This window comes from Culex pipiens, chromosome 2, assembly GCF_016801865.2.
Source record: "Culex pipiens pallens isolate TS chromosome 2, TS_CPP_V2, whole genome shotgun sequence".
Lineage (NCBI taxonomy): Eukaryota > Metazoa > Arthropoda > Insecta > Diptera > Culicidae > Culex > Culex pipiens.
In genome coordinates this window covers 100,148,789-100,171,605 of record NC_068938.1, presented here as the reverse complement: position 1 = coordinate 100,171,605, position 22,817 = coordinate 100,148,789, and the positions used below count along the sequence as shown (strand labels likewise).

Below are 22,817 nucleotides of genomic sequence, written 5' to 3'. Positions count from 1 at the left end.
CAAGTTTTAGTGACAAAAAGTTAAATAAAAAATCATCAAAAAAAATTTTACCATGTAACATTTTTTTTCAGTGTAGTCCGTACCCATACTTACAATTTTGCCGAAGACACCAAATCGATCAAAAAATTCCTTCAAAATATACAGATTTTTGAATTTTCATACATCATTTTTGTATGGATAGCTGCCAAATTTGTATGGAAAATTATATGGACAAACTAATGATGCAAAATGGCTTCTTTGGGCATACCGAAGGCACCAAAAAAGTTTCAGTCGGATTAAAAAATACAAAAAAAAATCGAATGACCGAAATCTGAGAGAACTGCTCAGTTAACAAGATTTGCCATTACTAAATGATTCAAGTCAAAGTTTCAGTTTAGACATTTAAAAATTAAATGTATCGTTTTATCAAGTAAACTTAGACCATTCCCTGTAGCCGTTCCTTCAGCACCACAAAAACCGAGTAACTCGTTTGCACCATCGCACCAAAAAAAACGAAGTTGACTTTATAGCTGTCGGCCACCATTGCTAGTACCAACCACTAGTGTCTTCCTTTTTATCTACAAGGACTTCGCCGCCCTGGGCTCCTAAGTGTATGAAAGTATGGCACGGAGCGACGGCGCCGAATACCCATATTTACACAAAGAATTTTTGAGCGCCCGCCGGGGGATTCGAACCGGCGACCTCTGGATTGTGAGTCCAGTGCGCGGTCCGATTGATCCACACGGGCGGGATAATCGCACCAAACTGTTCGATACTTAAGGGACAGAAGCGAGCTGCCGTGAGTCCTTCCCACTTTTGGGACCGTCTGATCATCAGTGATAGACCCTTTTGGATGTCCACCGGAAGCTCGATCCACTGGGCCTCGAATGCTGACCACCCGACGATGCTGCTCTGGGGACCGACAAATTTTGCTAAGATATCATCGACTGGTGCAAATCGGGACGAAATAATGAATAGGGACAGCAGAATCGGTTCGCAGATGACTTGACTTTGACAAAAGTTAGGAATTTTTTTTTTTTTGCAGATTGTTTTTATGTAAGTTTTAAGACAAAAAATTTACCTGCCCGCGGGCCGGATTGAATTTTTACGTACAATATAGATAAAATTACCTGTAGAAATATTTTTTTAAACTTCTAACAAAGTTATGTTCACTGGCAATATAAGAACCGATTCCGATGAGCAGGCCTGATTAAGAGGCTTCAACTTTTTAAGCAGAATTTACCTTTTCTGTAAGCTCACTGCCCAATTTGCAGAATGCATACGTTTCAGAAGATATAACAATCAAAAGACAAACCAAAGTCAAGGAGTTTTTAGTTGGATTCTGGAAAAAAAGTTGTCGTACTCATTTCCAATTGCAAAACGTGACTCAACTTGCTTACATTAGTGACACACAAAATCAAACAAATCCAAATGAGTGCAGTGTCAATCATCTGCACTAGAACTGCAACATTTGACAATCTCTCGAAAATACGAATGCAGCTGAAAAAATCAAGCAGATGTGTTTTTCAAAACATTAAATATTAAGTAAATTTACCTTAATCCGTCAGCGTGCATATTGATGATTTCGGAAAATTGATCACGCAACTCTTTGCCAGAGAATTCATGAATCTTTTCTAGTTTGTGCGAAACTAAATCGAAAATTAAATTGATGCTCTGAATACTACCAGAAGCTACAATTCCAGATAAAGACACTCTGAAGCCAAGAATACAATGGCTTGGGAATGCACAAACATAATATATCAAATAGTGAAACATGTTTCGACGAATATCTAACTCGTAAAGATAGCTGTTGAAGGGAATAAAAATAAAAATAAAATACTTATCAAGTCATTCGATACGGAATAACTTACTGAATTTCAGTCATTGTAATAAAATCCTGCTCAACGGTTCCATTCTGTCGATTCATGACGTAAATTGCAGTTGTTTGAAGCAATGGCAGCACTAGAAAGACCACCGTTATTATCAGCGGATAGATCATATAGGCTTTGGCGGCTTTATCGATGGCTTTGTTAGCGACCGTCACCATTTTGAACTCTTGCGACTTAGCACCAGCAGAACGAACTGAAATGCCACAAAATAATCTAAATTGTCAGCAATAAACAGGACTTTCAAATTTCACCTTTATCAAACACGCCCTGCACAATGGCGAGAAAATCCTCAAACTCGGCCTGCTTCCACGCAAAAATCAGCACTCGAATCTCGATGTTGAACAGCATCAGCAACTCCGAATAGCCACGAATCATCAGGTCCAGCTGGTTTCCGAACCTGTAACTCAACATGGGCACCAAAATGACCAGCCACGGCAACAGCAGCGTTAGCGCAAATTTTAGCAAGTTACGCCGGGGCCAACCTAGCCCTGTGGCGGACAAAACTTTCTTCAAGAACGGCATGGCCTCGAAGGGGTCTTGGGCGGCCAGGAACTCCATCGTGCACGGTTTAACAACTTAACGGGAACTGTGCAGTACAGTATCGTTCGCTCGGTTATTTATTTGCTTTGATTAAGGTTGCTAGATTTTCCTTGATTAATATTTCATTATTTAGTAAAAACAAACACCGCAATGACTTTATTTGTTTTCCTTTCAAGATAAATTACAGTTTAATTGAATCTTTTGATCTTCTTATAACCTGACATTCAATTTTCCCCTTCTAATATAATAATAAAAAACAAATATCAAATTCTGTTTGAAGTCAAGAAGTAACTGCTATGTAGAGAAACAAATTGCTTTGTTTTAATAAACAAATATTATAGAGAAAAATGAAATTGCCTTTCCAAATATCATTTCTATCCTTTTTATATTTTTGTATTTTTGTATTTTTGTATTTTTGTATTTTTGTATTTTTGTATTTTTGTATTTTTGTATTTTTGTATTTTTGTATTTTTGTATTTTTGTATTTTTGTATTTTTGTATTTTTGTTTTTTTGTATTTTTGTATTTTTGTATTTTTGTATTTTTGTATTTTTGTTTTTTTGTATTTTTGTATTTTTGTATTTTTGTATTTTTGTATTTTTGTATTTTTGTATTTTTGTATTTTTGTATTTTTGTATTTTTGTATTTTTGTATTTTTGTATTTTTGTATTTTTGTATTTTTGTATTTTTGTATTTTTGTATTTTTGTATTTTTGTATTTTTTGTATTTTTGTATTTTTGTATTTTTGTATTTTTGTATTTTTGTATTTTTGTATTTTTGTATTTTTGTATTTTTGTATTTTTGTATTTTTGTATTTTTGTATTTTTGTATTTTTGTATTTTTGTATTTTTGTATTTTTGTATTATTGTATTTTTGTATTTTTGTATTTTTGTATTTTTGTATTTTTGTATTTTTGTATTTTTGTATTTTTGTATTTTTGTATTTTTGTATTTTTGTATTTTTGTATTTTTGTATTTTTGTATTTTTGTATTTTTGTATTTTTGTATTTTTGTATTTTTGTATTTTTGTATTTTTGTATTTTTGTATTTTTGTATTTTTGTATTTTTGTATTTTTGTATTTTTGTATTTTTGTATTTTTGTATTTTTGTATTTTTGTATTTTTGTGTTAGGGCCAGGCGATGCGCCCCTACCGAATGTTGGTGCCGTCTAGCACGGTACACGTCAACATGACAGCTGCCACACAGTGACAGCTGACCGGAAGATTGTAAGCGAGAGAGAGAGAAGATTGTTCTTTACCATTAATTGACCGAGCCCGAACTAGCCGGACGTGCAATAAAAATCTAATTGTAAAACGTAGTCGCGGTACTTTCCTTTTGCTCCCGCGATCACAGCATTTTGGCGACGAGGCCGTCCCGCGCGACTTAAAGTTCGGCCCGAAAGTGCGGCGCGCTAGCGCAAAAATCGAGGTGAATTGTGGAGTGAGGTTACGACACCTTTCTCGCCACGAGGATTCTGCACGATGCCAGATACTCCACCTGCGGCGCCGGCCCCGGCACCTGTAACCTCGGGGAACCAGCTCCTGTTGAACCTGCTGCAGGGGCAGCAGAAGCTGCTGGAAGAGCTGGTCAAAAACTCCGTCACCCAGAAGGACACGAAAAACTCCAACGAGTTCGTCATGGAATCCTTCTCGAACACCATGAGCGAATTCGCCTACGATCCGGAGAACGACGTCACTTTTGCCAGCTGGTACAGTCGCTACGAGGATCTCTTCAGCAAGGACGCGTCAGCTCTCGACGGCGCAAGCAAAGTCCGACTTCTGCTGCGAAAACTGTCTCCTGCGGCCCACCAGCGGTTCGTGGACTACATCCTTCCGGCTTTGCCGAAGCACAAGACGTTCGAGCAGACAGTCGACATCCTGAAGGCGATCTTCGGCGAGGGGATCTCTACGTTCCGGAAGCGGTTCCGCTGTCTCCAGACGGTGAAAAGCGGCCAAGAGGACTTCATCAGCTACTCCGCGACGGTGAACCGCCGTTGCGAGGAGTTCAACATCGGCGCGACGAAGGCGGACCAGTTCAAGTGTTTGGTCTACGTCTGCGGCCTACAGTCACCGAACGACGCGGAGATCCGGATGCGGCTGATCAATCGGTTGGAGATGGAGCCGGAGAAGGTGACCCTGGCGTCACTGGTCGACGAGTGCAACCGACTCGTGAACCTCCGGAAGGACACGTCGATGGTGGAAACGCAAGAGATCAAGGCCGTCTACCAACCCACCAACCAAGGTAACCGGTTCAAGCCGACGGATCTGCCCAAAACGCCCTGCTGGTTGTGCGGAGGAGTCCATTTTGTTCGCGATTGTGGCTACTCTTCGCATCGCTGCTCGATGTGCCATCAGATCGGCCACAAAGATGGCTACTGCGCGTGTGTTCGACCGTCGAAACAAAATGGTGGACACGCCGACAAGCCACAGCGGAAGCCAGCAGCCCAGGGCCAGCAAGGACGACCCTGGAAGAAGGACAACCGCGGATCCAGAAACCAGAAGCCGTACTCGACGAGGATCGTGTGTTGCAGGCAGGTTCAGGCAAGTTCTGGGAGGAAATTCGTCGAAGTCGCTATCAACGGACAGCAAGCACACCTCCAAATCGATTCTGCCTCCGACATCACCGTAATCTCGACGGCGACGTGGCGGAAAATCGGCAGCCCCCTGGTAAGCAGCACAAGCGCTCGAGCATCAACTGCCTCGGGATCTCAGCTGCAGCTGACGTCACAGTTCGAAGCCTACGTGACACTCCAGGGCGTCGACCGAGAGGGAACCATCTACGTCACGAACGCCAACCTCAACATCCTCGGCATCGACTGGATCGAACGGTTCGGTCTCTGGGACGTGCCGATCAGCAGCGTGTGCCAGTCCATCAAGATGCTCAAGGGGACCGAGATCGACGAGTTGAAGGTGAAGTATGCGGACGTCTTCTCTGAACAACCGAGCGTGTGCAGCTGTGTTGACGTGCAGCTCAGCGTCAAAGAAGGCGCCAAACCGGTGTTTCGCCCCAAACGGCCTGTGGCGTACGGGTCGCTGCAGCTCGTCGAACAGGAACTGGACCGCCTTGAGAAACGTGGGATCATCACGCCGGTCACGTACTCCGAATGGGCCGCTCCGATAGTGGTGGTTCGGAAGGCGGACAAGTCTGTGCGGATTTGTGGCGACTACTCAACTGGGCTCAACGACGTTCTTGAACCTCATCAGTATCCGTTGCCCACACCGGACGAGATCTTCGCCAGCCTGGCCGGAGGTCAAGTGTACAGCATTCTGGACATGCGCGACGCCTACCTGCTGCTCAACGTGGCAGAACCGTCCAGGAAGTACCTGACCGTGAACACCCACAGAGGCCTGTACCAGTACAACCGTGTTCCTTTCGGCATAAAACCGGCGCCGGGCGCGTTTCAGCAGGTCATCGACACAGCGCTCGCCGGCCTGCCCGGTGTCAAGGCCTACCTGGACGACATCATCGTCACCGGCAGAACCATCGAGGAGCACAAGCGAAACTTGGAGGAGGTTCTACGTCGTCTTCAGAAGTTCGGCCTGCGCTTGAAGCTGGAAAAGTGCAAGTTCTTCGAACGGTCGGTGAAGTACTTGGGTCACATCGTGGATCAGAACGGCACTCGACCTGATCCAGAGAAGACGAAGGCCATCGCGGAAATGCCGGCGCCCACTGACGTCTCCACCTTGCGGGCGTTCTTGGGGGCAATCAACTATTACGGCAAGTACATCCCGCACATGAGGAACCTGCGATACCCCCTGGACAACCTCCTGAAGTCGTCGCAGACCAAGTTCCTGTGGACCGCCGAGTGTCAGCGCAGCTTCGAGACCTTCAAGCGGATTTTGCTGTCCGACCTGGCCCTCACCCACTACGATCCGTCACTGCCGATCGTGGTGTCCGCCGATGCGTCCAACGTTGGCCTGGGTGCCTGCATCCAACACGTGTTCCGCAACGGTTCAAGGAAGACCGTGTACCACGTGGCCAGATCGCTGACAAAGGCTGAGGCGAACTACGGCCAAATCGAGAAGGAGGGTCTTGCCCTCATCTTTGCGGTAACCCGGTTCCACCGCATGATCTTCGGCCGTCACTTCACGCTCCAAACCGACCACAAGCCACTGCTGGCCATTTTCGGTTCCAAGAAAGGAATCCCCGTCTACGCTGCGAACCGTCTCCAGAGGTGGGCGGTGACACTGCTCAACTACGATTTCGACATCGAGTACGTGCGCACGACGGAATTCGGCAACGCAGACGTCCTCTCAAGGCTGATCAACCGCTGTGCCAAGCCTGAGGAGGATTTCGTGATCGCAGCCCTGACGCTGGAAGCAGACCTGGACGAGGTACTTCGTGTGACGCTAAATTCCTGTAACCTTCCTCTCAGTTTCAGGACCATGCAAGTCGCAACCGCAAAAGACGCGATTTTGCAGCAAGTCCAGAAGCATCTGCGTTCCGGTTGGCCACAGTCGAAGAAGCAGCTCCGCGCTGAAATTCGACCCTACTTCGAGGCCCGCGAATCGCTCTCGCTGGTCCATGATTGCATCCTCTTCGGAGATCGCCTGGTAGTGCCAACCATCTACCGTGCCAAGGTCCTCAAGCTGCTGCACACCGCACACCCCGGCATCGAGCGCATGAAGGCTTTGGGAAGAAGTTACGTGTACTGGCCTAACATGAGCGCTGACATCCGTGATCTGGTCCTGCGGTGCTCCCAGTGCGCTGCCGCTGCCAAAGCACCAGCCCGTGCCATCCCTCAACCGTGGCCGAAGTCGACGAAGCCGTTCCAGCGTGTGCACATCGACTACGCTGGGCCTTACCATGACCAGTACTTCCTTGTCGTCGTGGATTCGTTCTCCAAGTGGCCGGAGATCGTACCAACCGGGACCATCACAACCACTGCGACGATTGCGATGCTCCGAGAGATCTTTTGTCGCTTCGGGATGCCGGAGAAGCTCATCTCCGACAACGGCCGCCAGTTCACCGCTGACGCATTCCTGGACTTCTGTACGCAGAACGGGATTGAGCACGTTCGTACGCCGCCCTACCACCCACAATCGAACGGGCAGGCAGAAAGGTTCGTCGACACCTTCAAACGTGCCCTGGCCAAAATCCATCAGCGGGGAGGAAATCTACGGGCCGACCTGGACACGTTTCTGTTGAACTACAGGATCACCCCGAATCGAAGCGCTCCTGACGGCAAAGCACCTGCTGAGCTTTTGTTTGGCAACAAACTCCGCACCACTTTGGACTTGCTGCTGCCGCCCACAAACGTAAACAACATGCCCCAACTGGACCAGGGCAAGCTTCGGGCGTTCAAGGCGGGTGACCTCGTGTACGCACAACAACATTCCGCTGGCACAACCCGGTGGACACCTGGTGTCGTCACTGGCAGACGCGGAAAAGTGCTGTACGAAGTGGAGCTGGACAACGGTCGCACGATTTCGTCACACCTCAACCAGCTGCGCAAGCGGCTCGACCAGTGTCAGCCGAAGAATCGAGGACCTCTTCCACTGGACATCCTGCTGGACACATACGAGTTGAAAAGGACCAAACCAGCGCCGGTGCCCGGACGTCCTGTGGTTGCACCTGCACCTCCAGCCCTACCACAACAAGAAGATGCTGGACCTCGGCGTTCTGAAAGGACGCGCAAGCAACCGGACAGATACGGCGATGCCGTGTACTGTTGAGGGGAGATGTTAGGGCCACGCGATGCGCCCCTACCGAATGTTGGTGCCGTCTAGCACGGTACACGTCAACATGACAGCTGCCACACAGTGACAGCTGACCGGAAGATTGTAAGCGAGAGAGAGAGAAGATTGTTCTTTACCATTAATTGACCGAGCCCGAACTAGCCGGACGTGCAATAAAAATCTAATTGTAAAACGTAGTCGCGGTACTTTCCTTTTGCTCCCGCGATCACAGCATTTTGTATTTTTGTATTTTTGTATTTTTGTATTTTTGTATTTTTGTATTTTTTTATTTTTGTATTTTTGTATTTTTGTATTTTTGTATTTTTGTTTTTTTGTATTTTTGTTTTTTTTGTATTTTTGTATTTTTGTATTTTTGTATTTTTGTATTTTTGTATTTTTGTATTTTTGTATTTTTGTATTTTTGTATTTTTGTATTTTTGTATTTTTGTATTTTTGTATTTTTGTATTTTTGTATTTTTGTATTTTTGTATTTTTGTATTTTTGTATTTTTGTATTTTTGTATTTTTGTATTTTTGTATTTTTGTATTTTTGTATTTTTGTATTTTTGTATTTTTGTATTTTTGTATTTTTGTATTTTTGTATTTTTGTATTTTTGTATTTTTGTATTTTTGTATTTTTGTATTTTTGTATTTTTGTATTTTTGTATTTTTGTATTTTTGTATTTTTGTATTTTTGTATTTTTGTATTTTGTATTTTTGTATTTTTGTATTTTTGTATTTTTGTATTTTTGTATTTTTGTATTTTTGTATTTTTGTATTTTTGTATTTTTGTATTTTTGTATTTTTGTATTTTTGTATTTTTGTATTTTTGTATTTTTGTATTTTTGTATTTTTGTATTTTTGTATTTTTGTATTTTTGTATTTTTGTATTTTTGTATTTTTGTATTTTTGTATTTTTGTATTTTGTATTTTTGTATTTTTGTATTTTTGTATTTTTGTATTTTTGTATTTTTGTATTTTTGTATTTTTGTATTTTTGTATTTTTGTATTTTTGTATTTTTGTATTTTTGTATTTTTGTATTTTTGTATTTTTGTATTTTTGTATTTTTGTATTTTGTATTTTTGTATTTTTGTATTTTTGTATTTTTGTATTTTTGTATTTTTGTATTTTTGTATTTTTGTATTTTTGTATTTTTGTATTTTTGTATTTTTGTATTTTTGTATTTTTGTATTTTTGTATTTTTGTATTTTTGTATTTTTGTATTTTTGTATTTTTGTATTTTTGTATTTTTGTATTTTTGTATTTTTGTATTTTTGTATTTTTGTATTTTTGTATTTTTGTATTTTTGTATTTTTGTATTTTTGTATTTTTGTATTTTTGTATTTTTGTATTTTTGTATTTTTGTATTTTTGTATTTTTGTATTTTTGTATTTTTGTATTTTTGTATTTTTGTATTTTTGTATTTTTGTATTTTGTATTTTTGTATTTTTGTATTTTGTATTTTTGTATTTTGTATTTTTGTATTTTTGTATTTTTGTATTTTTGTATTTTTGTATTTTTGTATTTTTGTATTTTTGTATTTTTGTATTTTTGTATTTTTGTATTTTTGTATTTTTGTATTTTTGTATGTTTGTATTTTTGTATTTTTGTATTTTTGTATTTTTGTATTTTTGTATTTTTGTATTTTTGTATTTTTGTATTTTTGTATTTTTGTATTTTTGTATTTTTGTATTTTTGTATTTTTGTATTTTTGTATTTTTGTATTTTTGTATTTTTGTATTTTTGTATTTTTGTATTTTTGTATTTTTGTATTTTTGTATTTTTGTATTTTTGTATTTTTGTATTTTTGTATTTTTGTATTTTTGTATTTTTGTATTTTTGTATTTTTGTATTTTTGTATTTTTGTATTTTTGTATTTTGTATTTTTGTATTTTTGTATTTTTGTATTTTTGTATTTTTGTATTTTTGTATTTTTGTATTTTTGTATTTTTGTATTTTTGTATTTTTGTATTTTTGTATTTTTGTATTTTTGTATTTTTGTATTTTTGTATTTTTGTATTTTTGTATTTTTGTATTTTTGTATTTTTGTATTTTGTATTTTTGTATTTTTGTATTTTTGTATTTTTGTATTTTTGTATTTTTGTATTTTTGTATTTTTGTATTTTTGTATTTTTGTATTTTTGTATTTTTGTATTTTTGTATTTTTGTATTTTTGTATTTTTGTATTTTTGTATTTTTGTATTTTTGTATTTTTGTATTTTTGTATTTTTGTATTTTTGTATTTTTGTATTTTTGTATTTTTGTATTTTTGTATTTTTGTATTTTTGTATTTTTGTATTTTTGTATTTTTGTATTTTTGTATTTTTGTATTTTTGTATTTTTGTATTTTTGTATTTTTGTATTTTTGTATTTTTGTATTTTTGTATTTTTGTATTTTTGTATTTTTGTATTTTTGTATTTTTGTATTTTTGTATTTTTGTATTTTTGTATTTTTGTATTTTTGTATTTTTGTATTTTTGTATTTTTGTATTTTTGTATTTTTGTATTTTTGTATTTTTGTATTTTTGTATTTTGTATTTTTGTATTTTTGTATTTTTGTATTTTGTATTTTTGTATTTTTGTATTTTTGTATTTTTGTATTTTTGTATTTTTGTATTTTTGTATTTTTGTATTTTTGTATTTTTGTATTTTTGTATTTTTGTATTTTTGTATTTTTGTATTTTTGTATTTTTGTATTTTTGTATTTTTGTATTTTTGTATTTTGTATTTTTGTATTTTTGTATTTTTGTATTTTTGTATTTTTGTATTTTTGTATTTTTGTATTTTTGTATTTTTGTATTTTTGTATTTTTGTATTTTTGTATTTTTGTATTTTTGTATTTTTGTATTTTTGTATTTTTGTATTTTTGTATTTTTGTATTTTTGTATTTTTGTATTTTTGTATTTTTGTATTTTTGTATTTTTGTATTTTTGTATTTTTGTATTTTTGTATTTTTGTATTTTTGTATTTTTGTATTTTTGTATTTTTGTATTTTTGTATTTTTGTATTTTTGTATTTTTGTATTTTTGTATTTTTGTATTTTTGTATTTTTGTATTTTTGTATTTTTGTATTTTTGTATTTTTGTATTTTTGTATTTTTGTATTTTTGTATTTTTGTATTTTTGTATTTTTGTATTTTTGTATTTTTGTATTTTTGTATTTTTGTATTTTTGTATTTTTGTATTTTTGTATTTTTGTATTTTTGTATTTTTGTATTTTTGTATTTTTGTATTTTTGTATTTTTGTATTTTTGTATTTTTGTATTTTTGTATTTTTGTATTTTTGTATTTTTGTATTTTTGTATTTTTGTATTTTTGTATTTTTGTATTTTTGTATTTTTGTATTTTTGTATTTTTGTATTTTTGTATTTTTGTATTTTTGTATTTTTGTATTTTTGTATTTTTGTATTTTGTATTTTGTATTTTTGTATTTTTGTATTTTTGTATTTTTGTATTTTTGTATTTTTGTATTTTTGTATTTTTGTATTTTTGTATTTTTGTATTTTGTATTTTTGTATTTTTGTATTTTTGTATTTTTGTATTTTTGTATTTTTGTATTTTTGTATTTTTGTATTTTTGTATTTTTGTATTTTTGTATTTTTGTATTTTTGTATTTTTGTATTTTTGTATTTTTGTATTTTTGTATTTTTGTATTTTTGTATTTTTGTATTTTTGTATTTTTGTATTTTTGTATTTTTGTATTTTTGTATTTTTGTATTTTTGTATTTTTGTATTTTTGTATTTGTGTATTTTTATATTTTTGTATTTTTGTATTTTTGTATTTTTGTATTTTTGTATTTTTGTATTTTTGTATTTTTGTATTTTTGTATTTTTGTATTTTTGTATTTTTGTATTTTTGTATTTTTGTATTTTTGTATTTTTGTATTTTTGTATTTTTGTATTTTTGTATTTTTGTATTTTTGTATTTTTGTATTTTTGTATTTTTGTATTTTTGTATTTTTGTATTTTTGTATTTTTGTATTTTTGTATTTTTGTTTGTATTTTTGTATTTTTGTATTTTTGTATTTTTGTATTTTTGTATTTTTGTATTTTTGTATTTTTGTATTTTTTTATTTTTGTATTTTTGTATTTTTGTATTTTTGTATTTTTGTATTTTTGTATTTTTGTATTTTTGTATTTTTGTATTTTTGTATTTTTGTATTTTGTATTTTTGTATTTTTGTATTTTTGTATTTTTGTATTTTTGTATTTTTGTATTTTTGTATTTTTGTATTTTTGTATTTTGTATTTTTGTATTTTTGTATTTTTGTATTTTTGTATTTTTGTATTTTTGTATTTTTGTATTTTTGTATTTTTGTATTTTTGTATTTTTGTATTTTTGTATTTTTGTATTTTTGTATTTTTGTATTTTTGTATTTTTGTATTTTTGTATTTTTGTATTTTTGTATTTTTGTATTTTGTATTTTTGTATTTTTGTATTTTTGTATTTTTGTATTTTTGTATTTTTGTATTTTTGTATTTTTGTATTTTTGTATTTTTGTATTTTTGTATTTTTGTATTTTTGTATTTTTGTATTTTTGTATTTTGTATTTTTGTATTTTTGTATTTTTGTATTTTTGTATTTTTGTATTTTTGTATTTTTGTATTTTTGTATTTTTGTATTTTTGTATTTTTGTATTTTTGTATTTTTGTATTTTTGTATTTTTGTATTTTTGTATTTTTGTATTTTTGTATTTTTGTATTTTTGTATTTTTGTATTTTTGTATTTTTGTATTTTTGTATTTTTGTATTTTTGTATTTTTGTATTTTTGTATTTTTGTATTTTTGTATTTTTGTATTTTTGTATTTTTGTATTTTTGTATTTTTGTATTTTTGTATTTTTGTATTTTTGTATTTTTGTATTTTTGTATTTTTGTATTTTTGTATTTTTGTATTTTTGTATTTTTGTATTTTTGTATTTTGTATTTTTGTATTTTTGTATTTTTGTATTTTTGTATTTTTGTATTTTTGTATTTTTGTATTTTGTATTTTTGTATTTTTGTATTTTTGTATTTTTGTATTTTTGTATTTTTGTATTTTTGTATTTTTGTATTTTTGTATTTTTGTATTTTTGTATTTTTGTATTTTTGTATTTTTGTATTTTTGTATTTTTGTATTTTTGTATTTTTGTATTTTTGTATTTTGTTTTTTTGGAATTTTGTACTTTTGGAATTTTGTATTTTTGTATTTTTGTATTTTTGTATTTTTGTATTTTTGTATTTTTGTATTTTTGTATTTTTGTATTTTTGTATTTTTGTATTTTTGTATTTTTGTATTTTTGTATTTTTGTATTTTTGTATTTTTGTATTTTTGTATTTTTGTATTTTTGTATTTTTGTATTTTTGTATTTTTGTATTTTTGTATTTTTGTATTTTTGTATTTTTGTATTTTTGTATTTTTGTATTTTTGTATTTTTGTATTTTTGTATTTTTGTATTTTTGTATTTTTGTATTTTTGTATTTTTGTATTTTTGTATTTTTGTATTTTTGTATTTTTGTATTTTTGTATTTTTGTATTTTTGTATTTTTGTATTTTTGTATTTTTGTATTTTTGTATTTTGTATTTTTGTATTTTTGTATTTTTGTATTTTGTATTTTTGTATTTTTGTATTTTTGTATTTTTGTATTTTTGTATTTTTGTATTTTGTTTTGTATTTTTGTATTTTTGTATTTTTGTATTTTTGTATTTTTGTATTTTTGTATTTTTGTATTTTTGTATTTTTGTATTTTTGTATTTTTGTATTTTTGTATTTTTGTATTTTTGTATTTTTGTATTTTTGTATTTTTGTATTTTTGTATTTTGTATTTTTGTATTTTTGTATTTTTGTATTTTTGTATTTTTGTATTTTTGTATTTTTGTATTTTTGTATTTTTGTATTTTTGTATTTTTGTATTTTTGTATTTTTGTATTTTGTATTTTTGTATTTTTGTATTTTTGTATTTTTGTATTTTTGTATTTTTGTATTTTTGTATTTTTGTATTTTTGTATTTTTGTATTTTTGTATTTTTGTATTTTTGTATTTTTGTATTTTTGTATTTTGTATTTTTGTATTTTTGTATTTTTGTATTTTGTATTTTTGTATTTTTGTATTTTTGTATTTTTGTATTTTTGTATTTTTGTATTTTTGTATTTTTGTATTTTTGTATTTTTGTATTTTTGTATTTTTGTATTTTGTATTTTTGTATTTTTGTATTTTTGTATTTTTGTATTTTTGTATTTTTGTATTTTTGTATTTTTGTATTTTTGTATTTTTGTATATTTGTATTTTTGTATTTTTGTATTTTTGTATTTTTGTATTTTTGTATTTTTGTATTTTTGTATTTTTGTATTTTTGTATTTTTGTATTTTTGTATTTTTGTATTTTTGTATTTTTGTATTTTTGTATTTTTGTATTTTTGTATTTTGTATTTTTGTATTTTTGTATTTTTGTATTTTTGTATTTTTGTATTTTTGTATTTTTGTATTTTTGTATTTTTGTATTTTTGTATTTTTGTATTTTTGTATTTTTGTATTTTTGTATTTTTGTATTTTTGTATTTTTGTATTTTTGTATTTTTGTATTTTTGTATTTTTGTATTTTTGTATTTTTGTATTTTTGTATTTTTGTATTTTTGTATTTTTGTATTTTTGTATTTTTGTATTTTTGTATTTTTGTATTTTTGTATTTTTGTATTTTTGTATTTTTGTATTTTTGTATTTTTGTATTTTTGTATTTTTGTATTTTTGTATTTTTGTATTTTTGTATTCTCCTAAAACATTAAAAAGTAAATCGGCTCTATTACATCAGCTCTGATAAAAAAAACTGATGCAGGCAGAAGCAATTGAACAAAACAAATCTCTTTCTCTCTTCCCAATTGTTATCGATCTTATCCTAAACGAATACAATTTGTTCAGTACTGTGGTAGACTTCAGCTTAGTTGTACACACTCAGCTTCAAAGCGTGCTTCCATTACGGTGACCATAACCTCAAAGTTCAAGTGCTTCAAGAAGTGAACCTAACCTCAACGTGCGCGTAACCATGTGCGTCGAATCGGATTTCACGGTGTTTGCGCTCGGTCGGGCTATGCTGGCCGTCGAATCCGGTGCCAGGAAGCTGTTCGCGCAGATCGCGAACCTGCAGCTTGGTCAGTACAAGCTGGTTGATCACTCGGAGCGGTACTTGGATCAGATCGATGACCTACGCGAGGACTACACAAAGCTGTTGGCGAACATTCTGGAGTTGGCGAAGGACAAGCGCGGCTCCATCGAGCATCGCGAAACGGCCAAGCGAATCGAAACGGTGTTTGATCAGTGCCGGCGGGAGTTGTGGAAGAAGAATTGTGACAGATTGATGCTGGATGAAGGGCGGGATGAGGAGTTCAAGGACGTGCCGGTATTTTCGGGGGGTTGTTCCAAGTGGGTTGAGTTTCGGAAGATTTTTTCGGTTCGAGTTCTGAACAGTTCGCATTTGAACAAGTTCGAAAAGATGGCGATTTTTACGAAGAAAGTGTATAAAGCGATTAGAGATGAAATCCCGTCGACGGAGCCACTCGAAGTTCAGTGGCGAATGCTGTGCAACAAGTACGATGACATGGCAGCCAAGTACCACGTGGGTGAGTTGTTCAACATTCAAGGTGCACAAGGAAGGAACCTAGTGAAAAGAGTAGACGCTGTCTTCAACGAGTACAATCGCCACGTGGACGCCCTCAACACCGTGGGCTTCAAGTGTGACCCTTTGTCGGAAATGCTCATCGGGCGATTGATCCAGTGGCAGAACCCAAACATCATCGAACTCAAGTACTCAAAAAATCAACTCACGTGGTCAAAGGTGAAGGCACATCTGCTCAACATTATCCACGATCAGTGCTACCTTTGCAAGGGAAAACACGTGCTTAGGATGTGCAACGAGTTCAAGCAGCTGTCGTTCGAGAAACGAATTGAGGAACTTCGGCGGCTTAAGGTTTGCCTAATTTGCTTCAGCTGGGGTCACGCACATACCAGTTGTGGCAGCAATCGCGGTTGTCTCAAGTGCCGCGGGAAACACAACACGATGATCCACCCAGAGGACAACGATGTGGAGAAGTTGAAGGAGCTGGAGAAATTGATTGCTTAAATGAGCCATTCTATTGAAATAGATAATTTATTATTCCGATCGCATAGCCTATACACGTATAAAAACTTATGCAAATAAAAAGTTAAAATAAAATAAAGTGGCAATCAATTTTAATGTTTAAACGTGGAAATAACGTGGATTTTCAAAATGCATCGTTTTAAGAGCATTTGCCAAAACTTTTGAACACGAAACTTAGCATTTGCCGTCATGCATTTTATAATTTAAATACACATACCGTAACACAATCACCCTCGCCCTTAACATACTACGTTATATCAGAATTAACCCTTATCCGTACGCTCTTCTGCTCCGTATCCGGGCAGGCCCGAATCTTCTCACCTCTTCAAGAGAGCCATTTTTATCGTTCTCGATCACGCAATCCATTTCAGAAACACAAACAGCACCGGTCGAGATGTCAAACATTCCATCCATCAAGTTCTACCCCTTCTTCAGAGTGGAATCTCATTTTTTCAACAGGGTGAACTGGGGTTAAATGAGCCATCTTCTCAACTTTTTTGATAAGAAATATAAAGAAAACGATCAGTTACATTTTTTTTTTGTCAAATTTCAAGTTTTGGTAACTAATTTTACCTCAACATGCCAAGTCTGAGATTGGGCTACATTCTTTTTGCCTCTCCGTATCCAAATCAAAAAAGGCTTCTCGACGATCCACCATCAACCCGCTACCTTCAGTAGTAGCAGGTAGTACTTTAAGCCATCAGACGCGCTATATCGGAAGCATTCGATATTCGTAAAAGCTCCAACCACCACCATCACCGAACATCGTTTCCGTTTCCCCCACCCTAGCTGGATGATGTCATGGATGGCACGCTTTTTCATTCAGGAGGGCACGTGGCATTCACGAAGCTACACAGGCCTCCCAGACAGCGCTAGACATGCCACGGTTCGCTTCAGTCGATGCTCTAGCTACTACCCAGCCTAGTTCGCTACTTGGAAAAGGGATGAAGTACCGAGCACGAGAATGGCGCCATTTTTTGGGCAAGAGTTGGACATTTTTTGGATTTTTTTTTTTTTGCTTTGGAGGGGGAAAAGCAAACCTGATATTCAGTGAGAACAAAGGATGAATTTTACAGTAAGTTGGCAATGAAATTTTAAAGTTTTTTGTTTTTTGTTTTTTGTTTTTTGTTTTTTGTTTTTTGTTTTTTGTTTTTTGTTTTTTGTTTTTTGTTTTTTGTTTTTTGTTTTTTGTTTTTTGTTTTTTGTTTTTTGTTTTTTGTTTTTTGTTTTTTGTTTTTTGTTTTTTTTTTTTGTTTTTTGTTTTTTGTTTTTTGTTTTTTGTTTTTTGTTTTTTGTTTTTTGTTTTTTGTTTTTTGTTTTTTGTTTTTTGTTTTTTGTTTTTTGTTTTTTGTTTTTTGTTTTTTGTTTTTTGTTTTTTGTTTTTTGTTTTTTGTTTTTTGTTTTTTGTTTTTTGTTTTTTGTTTTTTGTTTTTTGTTTTTTGTTTTTTGTTTTTTGTTTTTTGTTTTTTGTTTTTTGTTTTTTGTTTTTTTGGTTTTTCAACAATGAAACATATTTATAAATTTGTCAAAAACTGAAAAAAATAAATTTGCAAACAACCTCCTGAAATTATGTTTCTTCCATCACTTTTCTTATTTTTCAAGCCAATCTAGGGAACATGTTGAAAGTGTGTTTTCGCCGCGGGTTATTTCTGGAAGCACAAGCAAGGGGTCGTGCATAAACCACGTGGCCTTTTTTTGGAGAATTTTTGACCCCCCCTTCCCCCTCATGGTTTTTCGTGGTTTCACGCCAACCCCCCCCCCCCCCTATGTGGCCACGTGCCTTTTTCCTCCCAGGTGAAAGATCTTAAAAAAAAAAAACAAAATAAGTATAGATTTCAAAAATGTTTATCCACAAATGATGTACCGTCAGTGGTGGTGACTTTTGGTCAAAAAGCAATATTACTGTTGTTATGTAAACACAGTAAAAACATTTCAAATTATATCGAAATAAATAATGTTGGGGAATGCTCCTGAATTTACCAACATTTTCCCAGAATATGGCTAGTATAATCCTACGTTCATAAATGCCAATCGTTTTAAAATTAACTCAAACTCACCCTTTAGAGGGGGTGACATTGGGTCAAATAGAAAACATTTTAATTTGTGTAGGTGCTGTAACACCATTAAAACCAATTTAATCATATATATTAAAAAAAACAGAAATTTACTTAAAAGTGTGAAAAAAGTATGATATCACAAAGTTTAAGGTAAATAATAACAGTATAACAATTTATTGAAATGGTACAGAAAGTAAAAAATACTCTCAACAAAACAAGCTATTTAGTAAAACATATGTATTCAAAATTATGGAATTGCAGTGCAATTAATTGCATCCAGAATAAACATCCTTTGGGAATTAAAACTATTTTGATATATAAACAGCATTCATGATTTAATTTAAATGCGCTTTTAAATATTTTCTTAAAATCGAAATTAATTAAATATAAGAGTTTTGTTTCAGGAAAAAAATATTTTCATTTTTTTTAAGGAAAATATCTAGTTATGAAAGCTCCTGGTTAATATTTATTTTATTCCAAACATTCATAAAAATCCAAACTAAAGCAACTTTTCTTTTTAATTAAGCATGATTGATTCCAATGATTCAGTGTGTCCAAAAAAGTCGAGCTGTTTAATTTTTTTCTCCATACAAGAATCAGAGACAGGAACAAACATTCAATATTACGACCTTTTGAAATGTTAGTCTTATTTTTTTTTTGAAAATATTGATTTCGAAAAGATCGGAAAATTTCACGAAAGTTTTATTTATAAACATTGAAAATCGCACCATTAGTTGCTGAGATATCGACATAAGAAAATTATGGGTTGTTTGGGTAGTAAACATCCATTTTTCTGTTTTAATATCTTTGCATGGCAATATCTCAGCAACAATGCAACAAAGAATTTTCTCAGCATTTCAAAAATATTTTTTTTTTTCAAAATTGGGCAAACATGGGCACTAAATTTTTTAAATTAATAATTGCAACTATTTTAAAAAAAAGTTACCTAAAAATAGTTATAACTATGCAAATTTCACTAATGTACTTTTAAATTGCAAATTCGAATTCACATCGAAAAATAAAATTGAAATTAAGTTGCGGTCAATATTTCGATTTTTTTTAATCAGTATTGATTCAAAAATTCATAACTCAAACAACGATTTTTTGCCCGTTCTGGAAATTTCTGAAAAGTTGGCAAAATTAAAAAAAAAATAAAAATAGTGTTTTTTTGCAAATCATGTTTTAGTGACAAAAAGTGAAATTCAAAATCAGCAAAGTAAATTACCATTTATCATTTTTTCAGTGTAGTCCTTATCCATACCTACAACTTTGCCGAAGACACCAAATCGACCAAAAATTTCTTCAAAAGATACAGATTTTTTAATTTTCATTGCTGCCAAATTTGTATGGAAAACTATATGGACAAACTAATGATGCAAAATGGCTTGGGTACCAAAAAAGGTTTCAGACGGATTAAAAAAATCAAAAACTAAAATTTTAGAATAAAGACCGATTTTGTATAGAATTGCTCGAAAATCGATTTCGTGACTTTGGAAAAGTTGTAGACAACGCGCTAAAAATCATTCTTTTAGTCATGGACATCCAAATTGTTTAAGTCTTACTCTTACTTTAAATTGATTTTGCTATCGACTACGTGTTTTGATAAATTTAAAAAAGATTGAGCTAAAATTTGGAATTTATTTTACATTTTTTTTTCAGTTGTTTAAATAGGCAATTATCTACGATTTAAGATTTTTGATCCAACTTTTGGTTGCTGAGATATTACCTCAAAACAAATACAAAAACAAATTAAATAAGTTAATTTTTCAATCTTTTCAATATCTTTGAAATTATTAACACTGGGACGCCCAACGCATGTCCAATATACACGGATGCCAAATCCTCCCTAAAACGTTGGAACGGTAACTTCAACTCACAGGTTTTCGGGCTTGTCTCCGCGGATTTTCGGGCGATTTTTTTTACTAGAGCAAACAAAAGTTGGAACGACGTTTTTGATCGCATAAATTACAGATTTGATCAAATCGAGTTCTGCAAAGTTTAAGGATCATCTAGACATCCTTATAATTCACTCAAAAAAAATGTTTCGGTTGGTTGAGTTATGCCCGAGAACCAGCGAGTTGAAAATACCGTTCCATCTTTTTTAAGGAGTTTTATTTATGTTGATCTTTAACGGCATTGTATTGAAATTTATTTCACAAATTGATATCGGCATTCAAAAATTAAGTGACTCTTTAAAACATAAATTATTTTATGTGTGTTTTCAGGAAAGGGCACCTTTGGCCCCTATTTTTTTAATCTTTAAATTAATTGAGAAACAAAAACAATGTTTGCTTGAAGCTCGTTTTTTTTTCTCTTAAAATCTAAAATGTTTGCCCATGTTTCTCTTTGGCTCAAGAGATGGTCCCTATTAACATAAAAAAAATCCTACAACTTTGACGATGGATAGTAAACGTGTATTTTATGAAATGTTATGTAATACAAAAATCCGAATTGTGTAACCCATGAAATAAGGAATATATTTTAGACCAAATATTCATCAATTTTTTTGGTGAATCTTAAAGTATGTATCGTTCGTTTTTTCGTTACTTGTTATTTTTTAATGTTAGACGTTTCACTTGCAAATGAGGTAGTGATACTGAAATTTTGTGCGATAATCCTGAAATTGGGGTTTTTAGTTTCTTTGTACTTAAAAAAATATTGCATGGGAGAGGAGATACAAGATATCTTGAGTTTGTTTTAAGTGTCAAAAGGAAATCTTTCGATTAAGATTCTTCGATCACTTATAGGACCAGCTACGGTAATTAGCTAAGATCTGAGATTTTGAAAATTATTTTTTTTTTTCGCAGAGAATCATTTTTAGACACTTCATTTATAATAAATATTTAGTTTTTTGCCTTGTTACGAAAATCTTATAAAATTGTCAGCAATATTTATTTTTTAAGTTGTTCCAAAATAGAACTATCGAAGACTACATCTTCTTTCAATGCAAATTTGCAAGCACATTTTTAACTACTTGATAGCATCAACAAAAAAATGAAATTGTGTTTGCATTTTGGTACGCATTTTTTAGGGTATATTAACTTTGGATACTGTCACCTTAGTTTTTAACAGCTTTTAAACTTTTGCAAGACGTAGTTACATGAGTATTAAAAAGTGTACATTCAATAACAGGCTCAAAGTATTGATATGAATCTGCCGAAATATATAATTCAATATTGAATTGGAAAATATTATGACATTGAAATATAAGTAATAATTTTAAACACAATAATTGTATGGTTTTGAAGTGTAACAAAAAATGTATGCAGATAAGTAAATTCAAAGCGCGTATTTTTTTGTTTTTTTTAAGAAAAGATTTTTTTTAAAGGCCACGTGGTCAGCCGTCGACCCCCCCCCTCCCCCCCATGGCTTTTCATGGTTTTTTTCGGCCGGATTTCGAACCCCCTCCCCCCCCTAAGGAGACCACGTGGTTTATGCACGACCCCCAACGACGACGACGACGACGAAACTAGTCGTCTATCCCTGTTAGATAAAGGGAAAATTCAGCCTTTTTTGTTCTGTACACAACAAGCGGAACACAAAAAGAACCGAGTGAAACTTGTCAGGCAAGCTGACTTCTTCAGAACCACCAGCTGCAGTATGCCTTCCGGCGAGAAGAATAGATGTAGTGGTAGGTTGTATAGTGTAACGGAGGTCCAACGGGGGTAGAGATAGATGATGGATCGTCTGCCACCACCGCCGCCGCCGGCCACCTGCCTAGCATCGATTCCGGTCGACCAAGTGGAACGGATCGAATCGACGGCTATCGAAAGATTGATATCGAGATACGTGCGGATCGGTGTCCCTGAAGGTTCCGGCATGGACAAACACACTCACACATGCGGAAGAAGATTTATGAAGATGCATACCTCCGGAGATAGTGACGAATTGACATTATAACCGTTGCCTAATGGCAAGTTGTACTGTGGGTCGTATATAGAGAGGTCCCCATCAATGGAATGGTGTCATGTTGCTCGGCTATTATGTCGGTTCAGCCCAGGACACATTGATCTATGCAAACGGCACTTTGGGCCTTCGGGCGATACGAGCAAACATCATTCTGTCGGCTTTCCCAAGTGAGTCTGGCTGTGTGTCCTTGATTATCATCTCGTCATGTGTGTATGTGGGCATCACTTTTGTATGGAAGCACACCCACACATGCCCAGCCAGCGGAACATCCTTTCTGCATCACGGCCGTCACATCAGAATCCTTTTCACACTAAAATCACATACACACACAAACACACATTCAGAAATTATGTGAATGGTGAGTTATTTCTTGCACAGTAGAACAATTGACCAAAAGAAGGACAAAAACTGTGTGTGTTTTGCATTCAGAGATTTCTATTGAGAACACCACTTGAATCATCTAGTCAGTAAACACGTTTTTGTTTCGAGAACTTACGAAGCAAATTGCTCTGGCAGAGGTACTTGTACAATTTGTTTCTGAATTGTTTTCAAAGAAATTGTTTCACCGGCAATGATTCAAACTATAAAGTAAAGTGGGGACATAATCCCTAAGCTGAACCTCGCCATTGTTTTGGGTGAAAACATTTGCCATATTCTAGA

The 22,817-nt window shown here is 33.3% G+C and overlaps 3 protein-coding genes across 4 annotated transcripts in view; 1 reads left to right on the top strand and 2 right to left on the bottom strand.

Annotated features, from left to right (window-relative positions):
* The window catches only part of LOC120413079 (Kv channel-interacting protein 1-like), a 191,531-nt gene that overhangs the window by 86,696 nt on the left and 82,018 nt on the right, over positions 1-22,817 (bottom strand). The window lies entirely within an intron of this gene.
* LOC120413082 (uncharacterized) lies at positions 331-2,696 on the bottom strand. Its single transcript, XM_039573788.2, has 7 exons — positions 2,120-2,696; positions 1,851-2,061; positions 1,535-1,786; positions 1,380-1,479; positions 1,223-1,321; positions 741-891; positions 331-501 (listed from the first exon to the last, which is right to left on the bottom strand). The coding sequence occupies exons 1-7, from the start codon at positions 2,424-2,426 to the stop codon at positions 416-418; spliced, it is 1,206 nt and encodes a 401-aa protein (XP_039429722.1). The 5' UTR covers positions 2,427-2,696; the 3' UTR covers positions 331-415.
* LOC120413078 (uncharacterized protein K02A2.6-like) lies at positions 3,637-8,281 on the top strand. The gene has a single exon (XM_039573781.2). The coding sequence runs from the start codon at positions 3,888-3,890 to the stop codon at positions 8,079-8,081; it is 4,194 nt and encodes a 1,397-aa protein (XP_039429715.1). The 5' UTR covers positions 3,637-3,887; the 3' UTR covers positions 8,082-8,281.